The sequence below is a fragment of the Palaemon carinicauda genome, chromosome 7 (assembly GCF_036898095.1).
Source record: "Palaemon carinicauda isolate YSFRI2023 chromosome 7, ASM3689809v2, whole genome shotgun sequence".
NCBI lineage: Eukaryota > Metazoa > Arthropoda > Malacostraca > Decapoda > Palaemonidae > Palaemon > Palaemon carinicauda.
This window is the reverse complement of record NC_090731.1, coordinates 130,649,811-130,676,844: the sequence shown is the minus strand read 5'-3', so window position 1 is coordinate 130,676,844 and position 27,034 is coordinate 130,649,811. Positions and strand designations below refer to the sequence as shown.

Below are 27,034 nucleotides of genomic sequence, written 5' to 3'. Positions count from 1 at the left end.
TATATATATATACACACACACACACACACACATATATATATATATATATATATATATATATATATATATATATATATATATATATATATATATATATATATATATATATAGAGAGAGAGAGAGAGAGAGAGAGAGAGAGAGAGAGAGAGAGAGAGAGAGAGAGAGAGAGAGAGAGAGAGAGAGAGAGATCACACGTATGTAAGCAAACATGTGCAGTGTTTTAATGAATAATGATGAGAGTTGCTATACTCAATAACGAACCATAGTAATAAGAATGAAGATGTTGGCTTGCGTGTATTTCCAGACTATGACTTGCTCATATAGATAGTAGACACAATAGTTTCAGCCCACTGCAAGATGTTAATACTGTTTCTGAAATGGATGTTAGAACTTTCGCATTTTCCTGTCCATTAAACTTTAAATTAGATAAGCGTGAAGAAATAAATCATTAAGTACATTTTGAGTTGAGGATACACACAAATTACGCATTTGATAATGAAATAGTTGTCAAATTCTGAAGCACCCTCGACGACCTCCATTTGGCGAGCGTTTATTTTTGTTCGTATTGATGTGATTTTGTTTTGTCTTCTTCGTGTTATGCATAGCCTCAGTTCTCCAACAAAACACAAGACGTCGACGGATGGTTGATGAAATATTTTCACCATGGTGGGTGTTTTATGGTTTAAGCTATTTTCTTTGTCAGAAGTCAAGTGATGCTCTGATATGTGTTGCGTGATTAATGGAAAATGTGACTCCTGGGCTTAGTTAAGCCTTGTGAAATGCCGGCTAGATTTCTTAACATAGCCTAGTGTAGGCCTATAGCTAACCAACCCAGGCCATTTATATGACTCGCGATAGAGTAGTGTGGTGTGTAAATTTTGTAAAAGCTTAAAATACGAGATGTTTGTTAGCGTATATTAGTCATAAGTTAGACTAAGACTAGTTTAGGAAAAGTGACTAAGCTGGATCGTGTCCTTCTTTTTAGCCTAATGTCGTTTGGTAGTCTGAGTACCGTACCGGTGACCTTTGTAAATGTAAGGATGTATGGTATTCATTGTATATTTTTAATATCTGTACATCTGCAACGATACTACATTGAAATAGAGTTCCCAAATTGTATACAGTGCAAGGTACCTCGGCTAAGTCAAAAGTTTGTCTCAATGATTTTGTTTTATCTTTTTTCCCAAACTACTGTTAGACTAAGGGAGTGGTAAAACTACAGAAGAATTACTCATATTTCCCTGTGTAATATGTACTGCGGGTTACCTATTCATGTAAATATATAAAATATATAATTTACATATTCTCCTCTGTCCTCATACACATGACAACACAGATTACCAAACAATTCTTCACTCAAGGGGTTACTACACTGTAATGGTTCACTGGCTACTTTTCTCTTGGTAAGGGTAGAAGAGACTCTTTAGCTATGGTAAGCAGCTCGTCTAGGAGAAGGAAACTCCAAAAGAAAACCATTGCTCTATAGTCTTGGGTAGTGCCATAGCCTCTGTACCATGGTCTTCCTCTGCCTTGGGTTCCTCTGTCTTGGGTTGGAGTTCTCTTGCTTGAGGGTAAACTCGAGCACACTATTCTATCTTATTTTTCTTTCTCATGTTTTGTTAAAGGTTGTTTAGTTTATATAGGGAATATTTATTTTAATGTCACTCTTCTTGAAATATTCTATTTCCCCTTTTTCCTTTCCTCACTGGGCTATTTTCCCTGTTGGAGCCTCTGGGCTTAATGTTTTTCCAACTAGGGTTATAGCTTAGCAAGTAATGATAATAATGTGGTAGAATCTCATTTACCAGTGTATGGTCCAGGGTCTGTGCAACCTGGTCCAGATAGAACCCTCCCCCTAGGTCAGTGTAGGATAGTTTGTTATGTAGGAGGTATTTTAGTTGTAAGCTTATAGTTTTTTAGGTGTATGTATGATAGTAGCCACCTGTATGTATGATGTCGGCTGACTAAGAATACAACAGTGAAAGGGGGGAAGTTATGCCCCCCGTTAGGTAAGGACACGGCTTGTAGGTTAGGTTAGGGGAGGAAAGTTTAATTTAGTTGGTGTCTATATTTTATGCTTGCTGGAGGAACTGGCCGCTGATATACAAAGGCACCTTGTTTTTCTCTTGACAGTGTGTCCGTTGATTCTTCAGGTTTACCAGGGAACTGTACAAGGGAATGAGTAGATATCAGTAAAAGATAAATTTATGATACTTTAATTTCTAGTTAAATACATGAACCATGTATTTATTGTACTTGTTATCCTGTATTTCATCCATTTCAGACCATGAATATTAGAGCAAACCACCCATTCATAAGTTTTCTACACCCCCTCCTCATTTAATAACAAGTATTGGAGACCCCAACAGTGGGAAACTGGGATTTTGGATGGGGGAACAATAGTAATGGTCAGAAATGTGTAATAAAGACAAGGTAACCAGTTGGAGAAATATGATTCGTGTAAGTGGCATGAAATTAAAGTACTGTAATAGGGAATAATACAAATGATCTTTAAAATTTGTAGTTTCTTACGGTAGTGTTTCTTGTTTGGCAAACGAATTGAGGACAGTCAGTGACAGTGTGGACTTAGTCTAAGAAATAGATTCTTTGAAGATTTTGTTCCAGGGGTAAGTACTCCAAACTTTGGGGGAGTGACTAGTAATATAAAGACGAAAAAATAATTCCTTCTTGGAATTATTGAAATGTCTGTACTGTACATTCCTGGATTTCACCACAGGTTTGTTGTATACCCTTGTGAATTTAATTTTGAAGAAACGAGGATGTGTGTTTCATTCTTAGTCACTGACATCCGTGAAGAGGGTTAGCGAGTTGCAAGGCCTTTAGGGGAGATAAGGACATTTGTCTCTTTCTGTCCAAAAATTATGTTTGAATTGATGCTTTACAATGGCATCTTGAAATCACTGCCTTGGAAGAGATAATAGGTGAAATGATCCAGCAGAATTGAATCTGTCCAGCCAGGTCCCACAATGCCTTAATACCTTATACTGTATAATACTAGAGAATAGCTAAGGCAAAAGTCCTCAGTATTAGTTGAATGGTCAATTTTAAACATATGACTTACCCGGTGGATATATATATATAGCTTAAGTCCCTGACGTCACGTCAGAAAATTCAAAACTCGCGGGAATCGCAGATTGAGTAGCCAGGTGTACCACCAGTGAGCCCTCAAGCGACGGTGCGTAGAACCATTCCCTGTATCCTCAGTTTTCAATATTAAACTTACCCGGTGATCATATAGCTGTCAGCTCTGCTGCCCGACAGAAAAACCTAAGGACGAAATACGCCAGCGATCGCTATACAGGTGGGGGTGTACATCAACAGCGCCATCTGTCGAGCAGGTACTCAAGTACTCCATGTCAACACAGAACTAATTTTCTCTCTGTCGTGCCACCGGCAAGACCTACTAAATACGCTGATGTTTTCTGGATTGATTTTCACGTTATTTGGTGAAGTATTCATTTCTGGTTATTAGCTATCGCTGTGCAGAAGTTATCTTCAATACTTCCTTGCATTCTTTTATTGGATTTTGGATTATTTGTTGACGACTTGGATAGATTTTGAATTCCCCCCTTTGACTAATTCAAGATGTCTGACCCTTCTCAAGTCCCCAAGTACAGGAAGTGTAGCGCTAGGGACTGTTCAAGGCGTCTTCCGAAGGCCTCTATCGATCCGCACACCGTTTGTTCCAATTGTAGGGGTAAAGCCTGTCAATTGGAAGATCGATGTGAGGAATGCGTTGGGCTTTCGGAATTCGATTTTCAAGAATTCCTGAAATATGCACGTAGGCTAGAGAAGGATAGGATCAGGAGGAGTTCGTCTCGCTCAATTGATTTTTCCTCTCCCCATGCCCCACAACCTATTCCTTCCCCTGTAGTGATTGCACCCGACCCCCCTGCTAGCTCTCATCAACCTTCGATGGCAGATATGATGCGTGCCATCCAGGCTCTAGGTGAGAGAGTCGAGTCATTGGCGAATGACCGCAATCAACTCATGGCTGACGTCAGGGAGTTGAAAGGTAAAAGTGCAGTGGGAAGTGAAGTGAGTGTTAGTGCAGTGAAAAGTGTCAGTGTTACGCATGAGGGTGCGTCTGTTCGTGCCTGTCGTCCTCCCAGTCCGGGACCTCTTGCAAGCTCCCAAGCCCAGGGGAGAAGCAATGTCGTACGACCAAAGGGTTCGACAGGCTTTAATCAGCGGACAGACGTTCCCTCTGTGGTTTCGGACGTATCTTGCCTAGATCGTCCCACCCACAAGAAGACGAGTGAGCCCTTTCATTCCTCGTCTGCGGAAGAGGTTTCACGCCAGAAACGATGGACCAAGGTCTCACGGCCTCTTAAACGCAAGGTCCCTTCCGAGCAAGTCCAACGGCCCAGGTGTAGCCACTGGGTCAGTTCGGACTCGCTGCAGTCCTCCGACGACTGCACACCTCCTAAGAGAGGCAAAGTGGTACCGCAACAGGTAGTAACTCCGTCTGTTGCCGCACCAGCTGTTGTAGACCCTAAGTGGTCTTTGCTGCAGTCTATGCAGACTCAGTTAGCTGCGGTTATGCAGGAGTATCGTGCGGAGAAGGTTGACGCTGCACCCGTTAGCCTACAACCTACCACGGTTGTGCGCCCAGCAGACGCTGAGGCTGCCTGCTCCCACACTCCAGCTGTGAGAGCTCCTCCACCCATGCGCAGTCGACCCTTCCAGACGCATGCTGACGTTCACAGACGCACGGAACCCTCCGTTGACGTTCGTGTGCTACCACAACAACAGGAGGGTGGAGTTAAGCTGCCGTGTTTTGACGCGGTGCGTCAGCCTCCGCAACCCACGGTGGTCTCCGCTATCCGTCCACAGTCGGGAGTAGACGCTTTGCGCACCCACTCAGCTATGGTTGTTGCCAGTTCTCAGACTGACCAACAGTGGCATGACGTTGGGTCCAGTGCAGCCACGCATGCACCCGTGCTGCCGGACTCAGCCGTCCAGCTTTTACCTACTCCGTTGCCTCTTCCTCCTCAACATTCAGACGATGGACTCTCTGATGATGACGAAGCTGCACATCTTGACGACCAACACTCGGACATCGACGAACCCAAGACCACGCCTCCCTCCTTAGACTTTAGGAAAGTGCTTGCGCTGTTCAAGGATTTATATCCGGATCAGTTTGTGTCTGCAGCACCACGCTCGCCTCCCTCTGAGTTCGCTTTAGGCATGCAGTCAGCAGCACCTGCCTTTACGAATCTCGTACTCGCTCGCTCGTCCAAGAGAGCTTTAAGGGTACTGGGAGAGTGGTTGCAGTCCAAAAAGCAACTTGGGAAGACATCCTTCATGTTTCCCCCGGTCAAGCTTGCTTCCAGATCTAGCGTCTGGTATGCCACGGGAGAAGTTCTCGGCTTGGGAGTTCCTGCCTCTGCCCAGGGCAACTTCTCAAGTCTGGTAGACTCTCCCCGCAGGCTGGCTATGAGACGCTCCAAGATTTGCTGGACTCCTTCGGATATGGACCATCTTATGAAGGGAGTTTTCCGTGCATTCGAAGTCTTTAACTTCTTGGACTGGTGTTTGGGAGCGTTGAGCAGGAAGACCTCCCCTTCTGATAAGGAAACTTCCATGCTCATACGGGATGGTTCTAGTGAGCTTGCGGCTTCTTTCGTGTCCGGGGTCCTCAAGAAGCGGGATCACCTTTGCTCCTTCTTGTCAGCTGGAGTCACCCCATGTCAAAAGTCGGAGCTTATGTTTGCTCCGCTCTCGAAGTGTCTCTTCCCTGAAGAGTTGATCAAGGAGATTGCCGCCTCCTTGATCCAGAAAGACACTCATGACCTGGTGGCGTCATCCGCACGCAAAGCCACCCCTTTGCCCTCCGTGCCTAGACCCAGGATGGACACTCCAGCGTCAAGGTTCATTCCGCCCTTTCGTGGCAGAGCCTCCAGCAGAGGAGGTGCTCGTGCCGGAAGTCAACGTGGGAGCAAGAAGAAGGGTTCCAAGTCCTCTAGAGGCAGAGTCTGACTGCCACCTTCTTCAGACAGCAGTGGGAGCCAGGCTCAAGAACTACTGGCAGGCCTGGGAGAACAGGGGCGCAGACGCACAGTCTGTGAAGTTACTCAGGGAGGGGTACAGGATTCCATTCTTGCGCAAGCCCCCTCTAGCAACAACTCCCATCGACCTCTCTCCCTGGTACAGAGAGGAGGACAAGAGACTAGCTTTACAGCAAGAGGTGTCTCTCTTACTACAAAAGGGAGCGGTAGTCATAGTCCGGGACCATCAATCCCCGGGCTTCTACAACCGCCTCTTCTTAGTGGCGAAGAAGACAGGAGGGTGGAGACCGGTGCTAGACGTCAGTGCTCTGAATGTCTTTGTCACAAAGCAGACGTTCACCATGGAGACGACAAAGTCGGTTCTAGCATCGGTCAGGAAGGAAGACTGGATGGTCTCGTTAGACCTAAAGGACGCTTACTTTCACGTCCCCATCCACCCAGATTCCAAACCTTTTCTAAGGTTCGTTTTCGGGAAGGTTGTATACCAGTTCCAAGCCCTGTGCTTTGGCCTAAGCACGGCACCTCTAGTTTTTACCAAACTGATGAGGAATATTGCCAAATTCCTGCATTTAGCAAACATCAGAGCCTCCCTCTATTTGGACGACTGGCTTTTAAGAGCTGCGTCAAGTCGTCGCTGTCTGGAGAATCTACAGTGGACTCTGGATCTGACCAAGGAATTGGGTCTCCTGGTCAATATGGAAAAGTCCCAACTCGTCCCATCCCAAACTATAGTATACCTAGGAATGGAGATTCAGAGTCAAGCTTTTCGGGCTTTTCCGTCGGCCCCCAGAATCAGTCAAGCCCAAGAATGCATCCAGTCCATGCTGAAGAAGGACCGATGTTCAGTCAGACAGTGGATGAGTCTGATAGGGACGCTTTCATCACTGGACCAGTTCATCGCGTTAGGGAGACTCCACCTCCGCCCCCTTCAATTTCACTTAGCTGCTCACTGGAGAAAGGACAAGACGCTAGAAGCGGTCTCGGTTCCTATTTCCGAGAAGATGAAGTCTTCACTGACTTGGTGGAAGAACAACATTCTCCTCAGGGAGGGTCTGCCACTGGCTGTTCAGACCCCCGACCACCTTCTCTTCTCGGACGCATCGGACACGGGCTGGGGTGCGACATTGGACGGTCGGGAATGCTTGGGCACGTGGAATGCGGATCAAAGAACGTTGCACATCAACTGCAAGGAGCTACTGGCAGTTCATCTGGCCTTGAGAAGCTTCAAGTCCCTCCTTCTAGGCAAGGTGGTGGAGGTGAACTCCGACAACACCACAGCCTTGGCGTACATCTCCAAGCAAGGAGGGACTCATTCGATGACGTTGTACGAGATCGCAAGGGACCTCCTCACCTGGTCAAGAGATCGAAACGTATCCCTAGTAACGAGGTTCATTCAAGGCGACATGAATGTCATGGCAGACCGCCTCAGCCGGAAGGGTCAAATCATCCCAACAGAGTGGATCCTTCACAAGAATGTTTGCAACAGACTATGGGCCTTATGGGGTCAGCCTACCATAGATCTGTTCGCAACCTCGATGACCAAGAGGCTCCCAATTTATTGCTCACCGATTCCGGACCCAGCAGCAGTTCACATTGATGCCTTTCTTCTGGATTGGTCCCATCTAGACCTTTATGCGTTCCCCCCGTTCAAGATTGTCAACAGAGTACTGCAGAAGTTCGCCTCTCACGAAGGGACAAGGTTGACGTTGGTTGCTCCCCTCTGGCCCGCGAGAGAATGGTTCACCGAGGTACTGCAATGGCTAGTAGACGTTCCCAGAACACTTCCTCTAAGAGTGGACCTTCTGCGTCAGCCGCATGTAAAGAAGGTACACCCAAGCCTCCACGCTCTTCGTCTGACTGCCTTCAGACTATCGAAAGACTCTCGAGAGCTAGAGGCTTTTCGAAGGAGGCAGCCAGAGCGATTGCTAGAGCAAGGAGGACATCCACTCTCAAAGTCTACCAGTCGAAGTGGGAAGTCTTCCGAAGCTGGTGCAAGTCGAAATCAGTATCCTCAACCAGTACCTCTGTAACTCAGATAGCTGACTTCCTTTTATACCTAAGGAAGGAAAGATCCCTTTCAGCTCCCACGATCAAAGGTTACAGAAGCATGTTGGCAGCAGTCTTCCGTCACAGAGGCTTAGATCTTTCCAACAACAAAGATCTACAGGACCTCCTTAAGTCTTTTGAGACCTCGAAGGAGCGTCGGTTGGCCACACCAGGTTGGAACTTAGACGTGGTACTAAGGTTCCTTATGTCAGCAAGGTTCGAACCACTTCAATCAGCCTCTTTTAAAGATCTCACTTTGAAGACTCTTTTCCTCGTCTGCTTAGCAACAGCTAAAAGAGTCAGTGAGATACACGCCTTCAGCAGGAACATTGGATTTACATCTGAAACGGCTACATGTTCCTTACAGCTTGGTTTTTTAGCCAAAAACGAACTTCCTTCTCGTCCTTGGCCCAAATCGTTCGATATTCCAAGCCTTGCTAATTTGGTTGGAAATGAACAAGAAAGAGTACTATGCCCTGTAAGAGCTATTACTATTTGAGGCATACTAAACCATTACGTGGACAGTCAGAAGCTTTATGGTGCGCCATTAAGAAACCTTCTTTACCTATGTCGAAGAATGCAGTTTCTTATTATATCAGACTTTTGATTCGAGAAGCTCATTCCCATCTGAATGAGGAGGACCATGCTTTGCTGAAGGTAAGGACACATGAAGTTAGAGCTGTCGCAACTTCAGTGGCCTTCAAACAAAACAGATCTCTGCAGAGTGTAATGGATGCAACCTATTGGAGAAGCAAGTCAGTGTTCGCATCATTTTACCTTAAAGATGTCCAGTCTCTTTACGAGAACTGCTACACCCTGGGACCATTCGTAGCAGCGAGTGCAGTAGTGGGTGAGGGCTCAACCACTACATTCCCCTAATCCCATAACCTTTTTAATCTTTCTCTTGAAATGTTTTTTATTGTTGTTTTTGGGTTGTCCGGAAGGCTAAGAAGCCTTTCGCATCCTGGTTGATTTGGCGGGTGGTCAAATTCTTTCTTGAGAAGCGCCTAGATTAGAGGTTTTGATGAGGTCCTTTAGTATGGGTTGCAACCCTTCATACTTCAGCTCCTATGAGTCGCTCAGCATCCTATGAGGATCGCGAGGCTCAGTAAGGAAGACGTACTTAAAAAGGCAGAGTAATTGTTCAAGTCGTCTTCCTTACCAGGTACTTATTAATTTTATGTTTGTTATTTTGAATAACTGCTAAAATGAAATACGAAATACTTAGCTCTTAATGTTAACATATATGCTGGTCTCTACCCACCCCCCTGGGTGTGAATCAGCTATATGATCACCGGGTAAGTTTAATATTGAAAAATGTTATTTTCATTAGTAAAATAAATTTTTGAATATACTTACCCGGTGATCATAAATTAAAGGACCCACCCTTCCTCCCCAATAGAGACCCAGTGGGCCGAGGAGAAAATTGGTTCTGTGTTGACATGGAGTACTTGAGTACCTGCTCGACAGATGGCGCTGTTGATGTACACCCCACCTGTATAGCGATCGCTGGCGTATTTCGTCCTTAGGTTTTTCTGTCGGGCAGCAGAGCTGACAGCTATATGATCACCGGGTAAGTATATTCAAAAATTTATTTTACTAATGAAAATAACATATTTTCTCTGCGTTATGCAGATAACATCGTTGGATATTCACTCGTTATTAACCTGAATTTTGGCAGTTATCTTGGTGATGTACTCCTGAATTGGTTATAGGTATTCGCTTATTTGGGTTTTTGTTTGGTTTTTGATCGCTATGTTTATAGCTTTAAAGGTAGGATTGGAAGTTTTTTCTACCTACTATTAACTAGCGTAAAACATGATGGTGGTAGGTAAACACGGTACCTACTCTATGACGTCACAGTCATATGACGGTAGCTATAGTATGACTTGCAATTTCTTTCTTTTTCTACAAAGAATAATAACGAATACAGTACTGTCTTACAAAGTGTTTAAGTTTTTTATAAGATAAAGAATTGTGTTATTTTAAGAAAATTTTTGTCCTTTTAGTATACTTTCTTTAGATAATCTTCGATCCGTTTTCAAAGATTAACTAAACTAGCGTTCAGTTTAATTTACGCTACGCAGTTCTCAGTCAATTGATACAGTTTTATAATTTTCTTTGTATCGTTATTTATGAAAAGTTAATTCTTCTTTAAAACCAAAGTATTTTAGTTTTATAAGATAAAAAGGAATATGTTATTTTACATAAATATTTGTCCTTTTAGTATTTTTTCTACGTAATCTTTGTAAAGAGATTAAAGAAAATTAGTGTACAGTTATTTTTACACTTTATAGTATTCATGTCAGACGATATAGTCTCACGACTCTTTGTATCGTTTACTTTGTCGTTTTTTGAGAATACTAATTTTTTTCGTATAATATATATAGATGTTCCAATTGTTAAATATGGCAAATCATTTTTTATTGGAAACCCTTAAGTGATAAGGATTGTTTGTATATATATATATATATATATATATATATATATATATATATATATATATATATATATATATATATATGTATATATATATATATATATATATATATATATATGTATATGTATATATATATATATATATATATATATATATATATATATATATACATATACACACATATATATATATACACACACACACATATATATATATATATATATATATATATATATATATATAATATATATATATATATATATATATATATATGTATATATACTTTATTCCTATATCTGTTCATTTAATATTTTATATAAAATATTTTGCTACATTTTATATAGGATTCAGAGAATGCCTAGTGCTTTCTCATTCAAGCCCTTGACAGAATAGTAGGATCTCTCACAACGGGTATGTCTACTTTTGATCTTATGTGAAAGAGTTTAAAAGTGCAAGTTTTTTAGTGCTAAATTAGTGCAGTGAATTTATGGAATACAGTGGAGGGTGCTTCTGCTCGGACCTGTTGTTATCCTAGCCTTAGACATCTTCCAAGCTCCCCAACCCCTGGGAGAAGGAATGTTGATCGGCGAAAGGAAGCAAGAGGTGTTAGCTTGGCGCCGACCTTCTTGTAAGACCCGAGCAGAAGTCCCCTCGAGCGTTCCTGTTGACGATTCCCAGAACGCTCGCCTTCGCCGCAAGGAAGGCGAGGTAAAAGTGTTATCTAACACCGAATGCAGAACTTTGGCCAGCTAGCTACTAACGCTGCTGTAAGAGTTTGACACGATGTTTGTAACTTAGTGCAACTTCTTTTTCTTTCTTGTTCGATGATCGAACATTCTAGCGCAAGCGTCTGTATCGGGATCGGCATTGTTCCGAGAGTCACGTGACGCTGTACATCAAGCAGTTACAAGACGTAACGTCGAACGTTGTGTGGTTTTAACTGTGACTTGAGGAATCACGAGTGTATTTAATCGCGAGCGTCTGAATCGTGAACGGCATTGTTCTGAGAGTCACGTGAAGCTGAACGTCAAGCAGTTGGATGGCTTCTGGCTTCAAACAGTTAGACTTTACGTCGAATGTTAGGCAGTTAGACGTGACGCCGAGTGTCATGCAGTTCCATGGAATCAAGCTTCCAGCAGTTGGACTTGACGTCGAGTGTCTGAGCAGGGCATCCCAGATAGTGAGTACCGAGTGGTCTTTGGATCCTCTAGTAGCCAACAAAGTCCTGACTTTGTGGGGTTCCCCGACTGTGGATCTGTTCGCGACAGCCTTGAATTTCAAGCTTCCGCTGTAATGCTCCCCAGTCCCGGACCCCAAGGCACTCTGGCAAGATGCCCTCCAACAACGGTGGGACAACATCGACGTTTACGCCTTTCCCTCGTTCTGTCTGATGAGAAGGGTGCTCAACAAGATCAGAATATCGGTCAACCTGTCAATGACCTTAATAGCTCCGCTATGGCATCACGCAGAGTGGTTCCCAGACCTTCTGCAGCTCCTGACGGAACTCCCGAGAGAACTCCCCCCTCGACACGAGCTACTCAAGCAACCACACGCCAACATCTTCCACAAAGCCGTAGCATCGCTACGGCTTCACGCCTGGAGACTCTACAGTATCTCCTCACAGAGAGAGGCTTTTCGCAACAAGTTGCGGAAAGGATGTCTCGACACATGCGAAAGTCATCCACAGGAGTCTACTAGGCGAAGTGGAGAGCCTTCTGTGGTTGGTGTCGTGGAAGGGGGTATCTTTCCTCTCGATGCCACTTTTCCAGCAATAGCGGAGTTTTTTGTGTATTTGCAGGAAGAAATGCGCCTTTCAGTCTCGGCAGTGAAAGGCTATCGCTCAGCCTTAATTCTTGCTTTCAGGGTAAAAGGAATGGACATTTTCTCCTCGCTGGAACTTTCTCTACTCATATGAAGTTATGAACTTCCGTGCCCTCAGTCGGAAGTGAGACCTCCTCCATGGAACGTGGTTCGAGTCCTCAGGGCTCTTGAGAGACCTCCATTCGAACCATTACGCCAGGCTTCTGATCGCCACTTGACTTGGAAGACGGTGTTTCTACTAGCTTTGGCCAAGCGAGTCAGCGAACTTCATGGTCTCTCGTATGACATCGCCCATTCAAGGGGATGGGGGTGAGGTAACGTTCAGGTTCGTCCCTGAGTTTGTAGCTAAGACTCAAAATCCAGGAGTGCCGGATCCCCGGTTCGACTCCTTCCGGATTACTAGTATCCGTTCTGTAACAGATGACCCAGACCATCTCCTACTGTGCCCAGTAAGGAGTCTGAGGGTCTATCTTAAAAGAACAGTTGCAGTTCGTTCTCGAGTGCAAGCATTGTTTTTGAGCACAGGAAGGACGAAGAGGAGGGTCACTAAGAATACTATCTCAGCGCGGATTCGCAGGGTCATCCACCATTCACCGAATCCAGACCCTCCTCCGTCACGTCGCCCTAGAGCACATGATGTCAGGGGCATCGCTACGTCCCTGGCGTTCAAGAGAAACTACTCAGTGACGCAGGTTCTACAAGCAGGGGTTTGGAAGCGTCAAACGACCTTCACAGCCCACTACCTGCAAGACGTGACCCACAGGATGCTCGATACATTCTCTATCGCCCCTGTGGTGGCTGCACAACAGCTGGTCTAAACCTCAGGCTCCTTAATGGACAAGTAGCAGAAGGCTGAGGGCATTGTTACCCGGTTTTAGTCTGCATGAATGAAAAGGTATGCCTGGCCCTTATTCTTTTCTTTATCCTCCCCTCTCTTGGGGAAAGCAGCATCCTGGGTTCTCTGCACAGCTGACCTCAAACCACTGCAGGTAAACCATGTTTCCTTGTGCTCCTATTATTAAGATAATACTGTCGCGTCCCCCATACCCTTACGAGGTGGTATTGGGAACGTCCTAACCTAGAATTCCATCTAAAGGACTCCAGGTCAACTTCCTAGGACGAGTCACACTTCATTCCTTCACACAAGCTTACGTAGGCCGCGATCCTTGCAGAGCAAGGTACTTGCGAGGTGCAGGGACTCCTTATCTTGAGTTCTACTTACTCAGATACTGAGTCCCCGGGCAAAAAGCCAAAGCCAGTACGGCTGAGACTTACCACCCTTTCTAAGGGTTAAGTCACCCTATTTAAATAGTGTGGTTTGTATTTCGGTTACGGAACGAATGACAAATTCGTAGATAATTTGTATTTTTCCTAACCATACAAACTTAAGCTATTTAATCAAACTTGCCCTCCAGCCCTGTCCCCCGGGATAAGTCCTACCTCTAAGTAAAGTGAACTAGTTCACCGGTGTGTGAGGGGGGAGGGGTAGCTAGCTACCCTTCCCCTACCCCCTCGCTAACTAGCGAGGTGGTTGTAAACCCCTCGTTAAAAATCTAATGGCTCGTCATTTCAACTACGCCGAAAGTAATACCCTATTTAAATAGCTAAGGTTTGTATGGTTAGGAAAAATACAAATTATCTATGAATTTGTCATATTTCAAACAAACCTTTGGTACTTCTGATTTTATTTGTTTTAACTAAAATTCAGTTGTTCCGTTACCGAAATACAAACCACGCTATTTACAGAGGGTTTACCTTTTAGCGCAGCTGAAATGACGAGCCAATAGTTTTAACGAGGGTTAATTACCCTCGCGCTAGTTAACAGGGGGTGGGGAAGGGTAGCTTGCTACCCCTCCCCCCTCCACACACCGGTGAATTGCTTCACTTCACTTTTGGCTCGGCGGTGATCAGACGTGTCTGCTCATCGTCCTCGTGACAGCCTTTAATTTTCTGCTTTTTCTTTTCAGCGTGTGTGTTGGTTGGAAGTTGACCTTCATTATTGTTTCTTTACAATGCGTACATGCCCTGGAGTTGCCGGTCGTCCTTGTGGGACTTTCATGTCGGACGTAACTACGGATCCGCACACCCTCTGCCCTCAATGTCGGGGCCGACGGTGTGACCAGGAGAACATGTGCCGTGAGTGCAGGGAGTGGTCTGCCTACCAGTGGGAGAGGTTTGGCCATCGGCGTAGGAAGAAGTCCAAGAGAGACCGTTCTCCTTCGGGGTTAGCCTTGAAGGAGGAAGGTTCTCGGGACTCTTCTTCCGCCGCCCAAACCTCCTCCGAAGCTCCCCTTCATCCGCCTCCTAAGGAGAGTCGGCCGAGTGGGAGCGCAGGCCCTAGTTCTGTTTCCCGACCTTGGGTGGGGGGAGAGGGCGTCGCCTCCCATAGCGAGGCTGTTCCCCCTCCTCCTCCGGGGGAGGTTATTGATAATGCCTTAACCAATGATGATCTTTTACAGATTTGGTCGTCCCTGGGGCTTAAGGGCTTGCCCTCCAGGGTCGCTTTTATTGACCTTGTCTCGTTGGGGGCCGCTGTTAAGCAGTCGCCGGCGGTAGCAGAGGTAGACCCCCTGTCTATTGTCGACGTCGTGGTGACAGAGGCCTCCGACGTGGCTGGGCAATCCGCCGCAGGTGCTGTTGCGGATGATGGTGCTAAAGGCTCTCCTCCCCCTTCCGTACATCCTTCGAAGGGGGAAGTGAGTCCTTCGGTCTCTGCTGCTGCTCAGCTTCCTTCTGAGGGAAGTGCTTTGACGGAGACTCCCCTTCGGAGGACCGATGGTCCCGACGATCTTCCCCGAGGCCGCCTCCGCCGTAAGGCTCACCGTCTGCTACGCCGCAAGGGCCTCCCTTCCCCTTACAGGGGGACTAAGAGGCGCCTTTTTGGGTCTTCATCCTCCGAGGGGGACTCTCCTCGTCAGCCTCAACTTACAGCTCCGTCTTCCTTGAACCTCTCTGCAGACCGTTCACCATCTCCTGCCAGATCTTCGCCTTCTGGAGAACTCGTCACCCGACGGGCAACGGTCCCTTCGGGGCTAAGGGATCCTTCTCTTCCACGAGCAGTGCTAGCGCACAGGCGCTCTCCTGCTCGCCAGCGTTCTCCTGATCTTCAGCGCTCTCCTGCCCGTCAAGACTCTCCTGCTCGTCGGCTCTCTCCTGATGTTCGCCCTCCTCGCCAGTGCGCTCCTGCTCGTCAGCTCTCTTCTGAGCGTCAGCGCTCATTTGAGGACCATCGCCCTGCGGTCTCTGACCATCCTATAGTTCCTGCTGAGCTCCCTGCTCACCATCTGCCTGGTCCTGTGGCTACGCAACATCGTGCTGCGCGTGTGTCAAAAGCACATGTTCGCCAACGCGCCAGCAGTCTTCCAGTTCCTGCTCGTGAAAGCGCCGCACCACCTGCCGCGCCACCTGCCGCGCCACCTGTCCTTTCACATGACACGCATCGACCTTCTGCTCGCCAGCGATCACCTACGCGCCAGCGATCACCTACGCGCCAGCGATCACCTCCTCGCCAGTGTTCACCTGCTCGCCAGCGCGCACAGGCGATCTTGGTATCGCCTATTCAACAGCGACAGCCGGCGTGCCAACGTTCTCCAACGTTTCTGAAGGAACATGGTTCGCCAGCTACTAGCTCGCCATCACGCGATCGCCCTCCTGCGCATGCTGCTCGCCATCGCTCGCCCTCCTGCGCATGCTGATCACCATTGCTCCCCATCACGCGATCGCCCACCTGCGCATGCTGCTCGCCATCGCGCGATCGCCCTCCTGCGCATGCTGATTGCCATCGCTCCCCATCGCGCGATCGCTCACCTGCGCATGCTGCTCGCCATTGCGTGGTCATTCACCTGCGCATGCTGCTCGCCATCGCTCGCCAACACGTCGACATGCCACATCGCGCCATCGCCAACCTGCGCTCACCAGCTCATCATCGATCGCCTGTGGATCTATATCGCCAGCGGTCTTCCTCACCCACGCGGCAGCGCGTTTCCTCGCCGTCGCACCAACGCTTGCGTTCACCGCCTCGGACACGCGTTCATTCACCTGCCCGCGCGACTGCTCGCCTGCGCGGCCGCGCGCCCGCGCGCCCGCGCGATCACCCACCTGCGCGCCCGCGCGACCATTCGCCCTCGCGCGACCATTCGCCCTCGCGCGACCATCGTTCGCGGCGAATTCCGCAGCCGGTGGTAGCAGCAGGAACGCGTGTTCCTAGACGGCACTCGGGATCACCTCCAACCCAAACACAGGTTGGTAGTGCAGGACGAGGAGAGGTTAGTACATCATTCTTCCCCACCTTCTTTTCAGGCAGGTACCGTGGTGTCCACTCCAAAGGATCGCCCGATCCCTTTCCCTTTAGCAAGGATTTCAGACTCTGTGTCCTTGGAGCAACAGACTTGGTTTGGTCCTCTGGCACGGGCGTTAGTGAGGGTTATGAAACCAGCACTCGCCGACCAGGGTAACAAACCAACGGCTGTCTCTCCTACGCTGAAGAGAAAGAGAGGATTGGACTTCGTGGTGACTTCCCCCAGGGCAAAGTTGGTTCCCAAGAGGTCGGTCGCGAAGGTCCCTTCTCCTGCACGAGTGCTCTCTCCTTCTCCCGTGGACGAGGCCTTTCCGTCCTCAGGTGAGTCCAGTGGGGCGGTAGTCTTCCCCTCGGCACCAGGGGGGGAGACTTCGCTTCATGCAGGAGAATCGTCTCGTGAGGAAGGGGCCCCTCGAACCTCGTTGTTGGGATCCTGTATCCCTCCCAGGAGGGAATCCAAGGACTCCAAGACCGTCCGTAAATCCTCTGCAAGGATTCGTCAGGAACCCACGACTACCCGGGGGAATGTCCACGTGTCACCCCAGGAAGAGATCCCTGGGGCAGGAGACTTAGCTGCCAGCCCGCAGGGAGGAGAACAGCAAGAATCCGACCATGCCTTCTGGCAGGTCCTAAGCCTGATAAGGCAACTTAATGGGCTTATGGATCCAGTCATCGCCCCCCGTGAAGGCAAAGACACGATTTTGGATGAAGTGTTTGACGTTCGGAAGGCCCCTAAGACCAGTGCGGCTCTGCCCTGGTCTCGGGGGCTGAAGAGTGCCAGGGCTAGGGCCAACGCTCAGCTCGCACTTCTTGCCTCCTCCAGTCGTTCCACAGCCGGGAACAAGCTCATCCCTCCTCCTCGTCTTCAGCAGAGGAGGTATTTCGAGATCCTGGGTGAGCACAACCTCGCTCTTCCTCTCCATCACTCTGTGGAGGAGCTGGCGAAGGGAGTTCCCCTTGAGAAACTCTCTGCCCGGCAGGTGTCGTTCTCGGCGGCAGAGATCCTTAGCCACAAGAAGGTCGCTAAGTGTGCCATGCAGGCCACTTCGTGGCTGGACTTTTGGCTTGGATCTCTGGGCATCCTATTGCGATCAGAGGACTTGTCCAAGGAGACCAATATGAAGGCCCTAGAGACCTTCTTGCTCTCGGGCACCCGCTCCATCGAGTTTTTGGCGCACCGGGTTACCACCCTGGGGGCTAACTCGGTGTTGAAGCGTCGCGATGCTGTGTCCGAGAGATTCCATCCGAAGGTCCCCGCTGTGGATGTGTGTAGGCTCCGACATGCTTCCCTTCTGGGGGAGAACCTGTTTGAGCCTCAAGACATGGAGCGAACAGCTGAGAGGTGGAGGGGATGCCTTCAGCGTTGCGTCCGCAGGTGGCAGCAACACGGGGCCGATGCTTGGACGGTCTCAGTGATCGGCCAAGGCTATCGCGTCCCGTTCACAACATCTCAACCTCCCCTGACAGCGAATCCAGTGTCGTTGAGCTCCTATGCCACGGGATCGGCAAAGGGGCTGGCCCTTCAGGCCGAAGTCGAGACCATGCTCGAGAAGGGTGCTCTCCAGGAGGTCGTGGACGGCTCCCCGGCTTCTTCAGTCGACTCTTTCTTGTAGAGAAGGCTACTGGAGGCTGGAGACCCGTCATCGATCTCTCGGCTCTGAACAGGTTTGTCAAACAAACCCGGTTCAGCATGGAGACAGCAGACACGGTCAGACTTGCGGTGAGACCACAAGACTTCATGTGCACACTGGATCTAAAGGACGAGTACTTCCAGATCCCAATCCATCCGTCTTCCAGGAAGTACCTGAGATTTTGCCTAGACAACAAGATCTACCAGTTCAAGGTGCTGTGTTTCGGTCTCTCCACAGCTCCTCAGGTGTTCACCAGAGTGTTCACCCTGATTTCATCTTGGGCGCTCAGGAACGGCATTCGTCTCCTTCGTTACCTGGACGATTGGCTGATCCTAGCAGACTCGGAGTCGACCCTTCTTCGGCACCGAGACAGGCTTCTGGATCTTTGCCAGGATCTGGGGATCGTGGTAAACCTTGAGAAGTCCTCTCTGCAGCCGTCCCAACGACTGGTTTATCTAGGCATGCTAATAGACACCAATCTCCACAAAGCCTTTCCATCAGACGACCGGATAGCAAGGCTGAGGAGGGTGGCGGAACCCTTCCTCAGGCGAAAAGAACTCCCCGCCCAATCGTGGTTGCGTCTCTTAGGCCACCTATCCTCCCTGGCCCGTCTGGTTCCAAACAGCCGCCTCAGGATGAGATCCCTTCAATGGCGGCTCAAGTCCCGGTGGAATCAAGGATCCGATTCCCCGGACAATCTGATCCCAATGGGGTCTCTGGAACAGACGGACTTGCGGTGGTGGCTGGTCGATGAGAACCTGCGGAAGGGAGTGAGTCTTCTCGTCCTTCCCCCGGAATTGACTCTGTTTTCGGACGCGTCAAAAGAAGGGTGGGGGGCGCACGTTCTGATCCGGAGGGCCTCAGGCCTTTGGTCAGAATCAGAAAAGTGCCTACACATCAACCTGCTAGAATTGAAGGCCATCTTTCTGGCTCTTCAGCAGTTCCAACGGTCCCTGGCGGGTCACTCCGTGGTGGTGATGATCGACAACACCACGGTAGTGGCTTATATCAACAAGCAGGGAGGCACTTTTTCGCAACAGCTAACCCATCTTGCAGTAGAGACTCTGAGGTGGACCGAAACCTACTCGATAACACTATCAGCTCGCTTCATTCCTGGCAAGAGGAATATGCTCGCCGACAGTCTGAGCAGGGCTTCGCAGATAGTGAGTACCGAGTGGTCTTTGGATCCTCAGATAGCCAACAAAGTCCTGACTTTGTGGGGTTCCCCGACTGTGGACTTGTTCGCGACAGCCTTGAACTTCAAGCTGCCCCTGTACTGCTCCCCAGTCCCGGACCCCAAGGCACTCTGGCAAGATGCTTTCCAGCAACGGTGGGACAACATCGACGTGTACGCCTTCCCACCGTTCTGTCTGAGGAGAAGGGTGCTCAACAGGACCAGACTATCGGTCAACTGTTCGATGACTCTGGTAGCTCCGCTATGGCATCACGCGGAATGGTTTCCGGACCTTCTGCAGCTCCTGACGGAACTCCCGAGGGAGCTTCCTCCACGACACGAGCTTCTCAGACAACCCCACTCCGGCGTCCCTCACAGGGCCGTAGCCTCGCTTTGACTTCACGCCTGGAGACTATCCAGCGTCTCCTCGCGGAGAGAGGCTTTTCGCAACAGGTTGCGGAGAGAATGTGTCGGCACCTGCGAAGGTCCTCTGAGGGAGTCTACCAAGCAAAGTGGAGAGTCTTTTGTGGTTGGTGTTGTGGAAGGGGTATCTCTCCACTCGATGCCACTATTCCAGCAATAGCGGACTTCCTCGTGTATCTGCGGGAAGAAATGCGCCTTTCTGTCTCGGCAGTGAAAGGCTATCGCTCAGCCTTAAGCTTGGCCTTCAGATTGAAGGGCGTAGATATTTCTTCGTCGCTAGAACTCTCTTTACTCATACGTAGCTATGAGCTTACCTGCCCCCAGTCGGAAGTGAGACCCCCTCCTTGGAACGTGGTTCGAGTCCTCAGGTCTCTTAAGAGACCTCCCTTCGAGCCATTACGCCAGGCCTCCGATCGCCACCTGTCTTGGAAGACGGCTTTCCTACTCGCCTTGGCTTCGGCCAAGCGAGTTAGTGAACTTCATGGTCTCTCGTACGACATCGCCCATTCAAGGGGATGGGGGAGGTAACGTTCAGGTTCGTCCCTGAGTTCGTTGCTAAGACTCAGAATCCTGGAGTGCCGGATCCTCGGTTCGACTCTTTCAGGATCGCGAGTCTCCGTTCTGTAACAAGCGACCCAGACCAGCTGCTACTATGATTGTCCAGTGAGGTGTCTGAGGCACTACTTGAAGAGAACGGCTGCAGTCCGTCCTCATGTGCGAGCTTTGTTTGTGAGCACAGGCAGGACTAAGAGGATGGTCACCAGGAACACCATCTCAGCTTGGATTCGAAGGGTTATCCACCATGCCCTGAATCCTGACCCCCCTCCGTCACGTCGCCCTCGGGCCCACGATGTCAGGGGTATTGCTACGTCCCTGGCCTTCAAGAGAAACTTCTCTGTGACGCAGGTACTTCAAGCTGGGGTCTGGAAGCGTCAAACGACCTTCACAGCCCACTACCTGCAAGACGTGACCCACAGGAGCCTCGATTCGTTTTCTATCGGCCCTGTGGTGGCTGCACAACAGCTGGTCTAACCTCAGGCTCCTTTTTGGACAAGTAGCAGTAGGTTGAGGGTGTTGTTACCCGGTCTTAGTCTGCGTGAATGAAAGAGTATGTCTGACCCTTCTTTCTTCATTCTCCCCTCTCTTGGGGAAGCAGCATCCTGGTCCTCGCATAGCTGACCTCGACCTCTGCAGGTAACCCATGCTTCTTTGTGCTCCTAGTATTAAGCTTAATACTGTTGCGTCTCCCATACCCTGACGAGGTGGTATTGGGAACGTCCTATCCTAGAATTCCTATCTGAAGGTCTCAAGGTCAACTTCATAGGACGAGTCACACTCTCCTCCTCACACTGCTTATGTAGGCCACTTGTTCCTAACGATGCTAGGAACTTGTGAGGTACAGGGGCTCCCTCTCTCTAGTGCTGCTCACTGAGGGATCGAGCCCCCGGGCAAGCCGAAGTCAGTAAGGCTGGGGACTTTCCACCCTTCCTAAGGGGTAAGTCACCCTCTGTAAATAGCGTGGTTTATATTTCGGTTACGGAACAAATGACAAATTCGAAGATAATTTGTATTTTTCCTAACCATACAAACCTTAGCTATTTACACATATGTGCCTGCCATCCCTGACCCCCAAGTCAAGTCCTACCTCTAAGTGAAGTGAAGCAAGTCACCGGTGTGTGGAGGGGGGAGGCGTAGCAAGCTACCCTTCCCCACCCCCCGCTAACTAGCGCGGGGGTAATTAACCCTCGTTAAAACTATTGGCTCGTCATTTCAGCTGCGCTAAAAGGTAAACCCTCTGTAAATAGCTAAGGTTTGTATGGTTAGGAAAAATACAAATTATCTTCGAATTTGTCATTTTAACAAAGTTCAGGTAAATGTTGGACATGCTTCCCAAGACCTTAAAGGAAAGTAAGGCCTTTTGCCATTGATATACTGTACCACTGAACCACCTACGTACGTTGTTGTGGAATCCGCTCTCCCTGCTCCCTCTAGCAGTTCTCAATAGAAGGTTTACCCTAGTGTCAACCTAGTTTAACAGGATCAGTTTCATTTTCCGAAGACTTCAGTACAATAGACTTATTCTAACAGACTCAACGACTGACCTTCTTTACCACTAAGACTTCTCCCTGAGTTTACGGAGATCGAGAGATACCCCGGCTTCCTTATAAGAGAGAAATACCTTTGAATACGTTTATCGTTGTCATGCAGAAGTTTTTTCCGCTGATCAACAGGATCCGCTCGGGTTCATCAAGCCCGCATGGTATTCCTTCAAATCCATCCTCCTCTGGGGCACGAATAGGAACAGGAGTAGGATCTCCCCCTTATTTGGCGACGGGCAGGAGACGGACCCGAGAAGGCGATTGACAAATGGAATCTTTGCTGAGGAGTTGACTTCTTTGGATCTTCCCCTAATTATTTTCTCCCTCCAAATACATCAAAGAAAAGGGGGTAGCCATGCTGTACCACTCAGCCTCCAGTCTTTGGTCAGAGTCTGAATGGTACCGCCTCTTAAACCTCTCGGAGAGGAGGGCAACCTTTCTTCAGCAAGGGGTACCACCCCCTTCGAGGAGAACTCATTTTTGTGTTCCAGCTCTTTTCTCAGACAACACCCGATGTCGACCTTCAACTTGAGGTAGAACTCAAGGATGAGAAACAGAGAGCGCGGAAAAGAGGATCGCCTCTAGTGCTGGAACTCTCCTTATTGTTGTGGGGAGACCCGCTGACTACGGCAGCAGATGTTGATCGTCTCTTTCCATCTGCGGAAAAGACGTCCTTCTCCCTTTGGTCTTCCCTTCAGAGGATTTTACTAGCGAAGAGAGGGATTCATCCACTCCCCTGCTGAGGGAGTAGTTCCTCCACCAGCCACTATGCAGCAATCTTCCAGTTTGCTGGAAGGATCGCTGACAGCGGTGGCAAACGGTAGCCCCCTTTCCCATCCGCGAGAGAATCTTCCTTTTCCTGGTTGATCTCTCCTCCGGGGGATTCCTCCCATGAGAAATGGGTTTGCCCATTATCTGCCATTGCCCTTCAGAACAGGCCTCGTCATCAGCAGTCTTGTCTCATTAGAAGACTCGTCTCGCCTACTGGCGTAGACCTTGAGAGAAATCACAGGAATTGGATTCTTCCATTCTGGCCCTTGATCTTTCGAAACAGGCAATCAGACTCGTCTTGCCCGGCAGACTCGTCTTATCAGCAAGATTCATCTTGCCTTACAGACTTGTGAAGCCTAGTCGACTCATCGGCAACTCCTGACCGAGATCCTGAGAGAACTTCCTCGATGACTCTTGACACCTGCATGAGAACATCTTTTTTCACAAAGCAGTATCTTTTCTGCAACTTCACGCATGGAGACTATCCAGCTCCTCCTCCTCTCAGGGACTCTCTCTGGATAGATCTACGGCTTCGGCCATCCAGGCTAAGTGTACTGTAAGTTGGTATCGTGGAAGGGGTATCCCTCCTCTCGATACCACTATGGCAGATGTAACCCACAGGATAGTCGATATGTTTTCTATCGGTCCTGTGGTGGCTGCACAACAACTGGTTTAACACCTCAAGTTCCTTGATGGACAGGTAGCAGGAGGTTGAGGGCATTGGTTACCCAGTTTTAGTCTGATTGAAAGATTAAGAGTGACTCTCTTTATTTCATCCTCGCCCTCTCTTGGGAAATCAGCACCCAGGGTCCTCTGCAAAGCTGACCTCAACCAACTGCAGGTAAACCATTGTTCCCTTGTGTAACTTGATATTGTGTCAATACTTTTACGTCCCCATACCCTATTGATTGGGGTTTTGGAAAGAACTCTTACCTTGACAGTCACCTTGCTAGTATCACAAACACAAATCCTGTGTAGGCCGCTGACCATGCATAGCAAGGTTTTAGCAAGGTGTAGTGTTCTCACCTATTATGTACTAAACACATGCTGTGTAGGTGAATCGCCGGGCAAAGCCAAAAAGCCAGACTGGCATGGACTTCCTCACTTCTAATGGTTAAGTCAATTCCTATAAATAGCGTTGGTTTGTTCTTAGTTTTGAAAAAAAAAAGACATTTGGAAGTAATTTGTATTTGTTCCGTAACCGGAATACAAACCACGCTATTTACAAAGGGTTACCTTTTAGCGTAGCTGAAATGGCGAGCCATTAGAATTTAACGAGGGTGTATTACCCCCGCGCTAGTTAGCGGGGGTGTAGGGGAGTGGTAGCTAGCTACCCCTCCTCCCCCTCACACACAGGTGAATACCCACTTTCACTTTTGGTTCGGACTGTGACAGACGTCTCTGTCTTGGTCCTCTCTTGGCAGCCATTGTTTGTTTGTTTTGTCTTTACTTAATCGCTTACTTTTCATTTACTCAATATATATGTAAACATGTTTTCATGTTTGTATATGTATTTGAGTATAGAAATAAGTAAGTTTCCTTTTCAGATTTGTGTGTGTAGTGTACGATATCTACGTGGAGGCCTCGGCAGTTAGGCCACCACGGCGTAATTTTATGGGTGGCGATCGAGTTTGACTTATGTCTTTCTCTCTCTCTCTCTTGAGGTCGTTCACCCTTTTACTACGTGTTACTACGCCCTTGTAGCTTCCTTTCCGTGTGGGGGGTTGCTACGCCGTACGTTTGTCTCAATTAGTTATGGATCTAATTGTAGTTGTTTTTTGTTTTTCAGCTTGTAGAACGATTCCTTTCGGGGTTTTTGTTCTTTCTTTAGTGTTCATTCATTTTTAAATTACATAATTACATAGTTACATAATTATAATTGTTATGATTCTGTTTTGGTTATAGCTCTCCTTCCGCGAGTGTAAGTGGTTGTGAGGGCACGTGCCTGTTGTGTAATTCTTGTTCCTTTCCCTCGGGATTCCTCTTCGGAGCCTTCCCGGGGGAATGAATGTGTACTAATATTATTTGTTTTTTATTTTTTTACAGTTACCGATCTAGTTCATTTCTGTAATATAGCAACGGTGTGAGCTGTCTGGTTGAGTCCTGGGGATTCGGCTGTTGCTGCCTCCCCCTTGTATTTTCGTCAGGGGCGTGTCTCCTTCTACTGGTAGTACTCCCGGGACGACGGACAGCTCTCCAGAGAACTCTCAGGAGGCTTGCCTCCTTGGGCGGGTAACTTTCCTTCCGAGGGAAGTTTTTCCTGTCCAGGTTTGAGTTTTTCCCCTTTTGGGGGGTTCTTCTCTTGCCTTTTTTTTTCGTGCGACTATGCCCTTGGTGCTGAGCGGTCGTACCTGCAGTTTCGCTCAAGGGGCTGGGCAACTGCAGGAGCTCCTCTTCGGAGGATTGCTCCTTTTAGGTCACTGGCTGACCAGTCTCTTCCACGAAGTGTTTCTCTTTCGTTCGCGAGAGAGTACACTCATAGAGACTCCTCTTCGGAGGTTTCTTCTGTTGCTGTTGGCCTCCCTCGCCGTAAGGCCCACCGTCCGCCTCGTCGTAAGGGCCTCTCATCTCCCTATAAGGATGCTTGAGGCGCCTTTTTGGATCTCCGTTTGCAGCCTACAACTCCTTTTTCTCGATCTTCCGCCTTGGTGCAGATGGACAGCAGTCTGATCTCGTCTTCCGACGGGCAACGGTCTTCCCGACGGACAACGGTCTTCCCGACGGACAGCGGTCTTCCCGACGGACAGCGGTCTTCCGACGGACATCAGTCTCCCGGCGGACAACGATCCCTTCGGGGCAAAGGGTTGCCCCCACGGGGGTTCTTCCCTTGCGTGTCAGGGTTTCCCTGCGCGCCCTTCTGCTGTGTTCTCTCCTGCTCCTGCTCAGTGTGAGCACACAGGTGCTCTTCTGCTCATCAGCGCTCTCCTGTTTGTCAGCGCTTTCAAGATGATCATCCCTGCGGTTCCTGTTGGTTCCTGTTACGCGCCCTGTGCGCCCACGTTCGCCCTCGCGATCTAGAACTTCGGTTCAGGTCGGGGTCAAGGACTCTTCTTCTTTGCGCAAGCTTCCACGCGTAGCCTTCTGCTCGTCAGCGATCATCAGCTCGCCAGCGATCATCAGCTCGCCAGCGATCACCTGTCTCTCGGCGATCTCCGGATCGCCCACGTGTGTTACAGCCGGCACGCCAACGTTCTCCAACACTTCTGAAGGAACATGGTTTGCCAGCTACTAGTTCACCTGCGCATGCTGATCGCCATCGCGCGACCCTCAACTGCGGATGCTGATCGCCATCGCGCGACCCTCAACTGCGGACGCTGATCGCCATCGCGCGACCCTCAACTGCGGACGCTGATCGCCATCGCGCGACCCTCAACTGCGGACGCTGATCGCCATCGCGCGACCCTCAACTGCGGACGCTGATCGCCATCGCGCGACCCTCAACTGCGGACGCTGATCGCCATCGCGCGACCCTCAACTGCGGACGCTGATCGCCATCGCGCGACCCTCAACTGCGGACGCTGATCGCCATCGCGCGACCGCACACCTGCGGACGCTGATCGCCATCGCGCGACCGCACACCTGCGGACGCTGATCGCCATCGCGCGACCGCACACCTGCGGACGCTGATCGCCATCGCGCGACCGCACACCTGCGGACGCTGATCGCCATCGCGCGACCGCACACCTGCGGACGCTGATCGCCATCGCGCGACCGCACACCTGCGGACGCTGATCGCCATCGCGCGACCGCACACCTGCGGACGCTGATCGCCATCGCGCGACCGCACACCTGCGGACGCTGATCGCCATCGCGCGACCCTCAACTGCGTATGCTGTTCGCCATCGCGCGATCGCCCATCTGCAGATGCTGCTCGCCATCGCGCGACCGCCGACCTGCGCATGCTGCTCGCCATCGCGCGACCGCCGACCTGCGCATGCTGCTCGCCATCGCGCGACCGCCGACCTGCGCATGCTGCTCGCCATCGCGCGACCGCCGACCTGCGCATGCTGCTCGCCATCGCGCGACCGCCGACCTGCGCATGCTGATCGCCATCGCGCGACCCTGGCATGCTGATCACCATCGCGCGACCCGGCGCATGCTGATCACCATCGCGCGACCCGGCGCATGCTGATCTCCATCCCGCGATCGCCCTCCTGCACAGGCTGCTCGCGATCGCTCACCTTCGCATACTGCTCGCCAACGCACGATCGCTCACCTGTGCATACTGCTCGACCATCGCGTCGGCATAACACAACGCGCTATCGCCAACCTGCGCGTTAGCGCTCACCAGCTCACCACC

General features: G+C 49.5%; 1 protein-coding gene across 1 annotated transcript in view; it reads left to right on the top strand.

Moving 5' to 3' along the window:
• Window positions 1-512: 512 nt before the first annotated feature.
• Window positions 513-27,034, top strand: part of Npl4 (nuclear protein localization 4) — a 138,196-nt gene continuing 111,674 nt past the window's right edge. Inside the window, exon 1 of the mRNA XM_068376870.1 lies at window positions 513-666. Within this exon, the coding sequence (XP_068232971.1) occupies window positions 664-666 (3 nt within the window). The 5' untranslated portion in view covers window positions 513-663. The remainder of the gene's footprint in view (window positions 667-27,034) is intronic.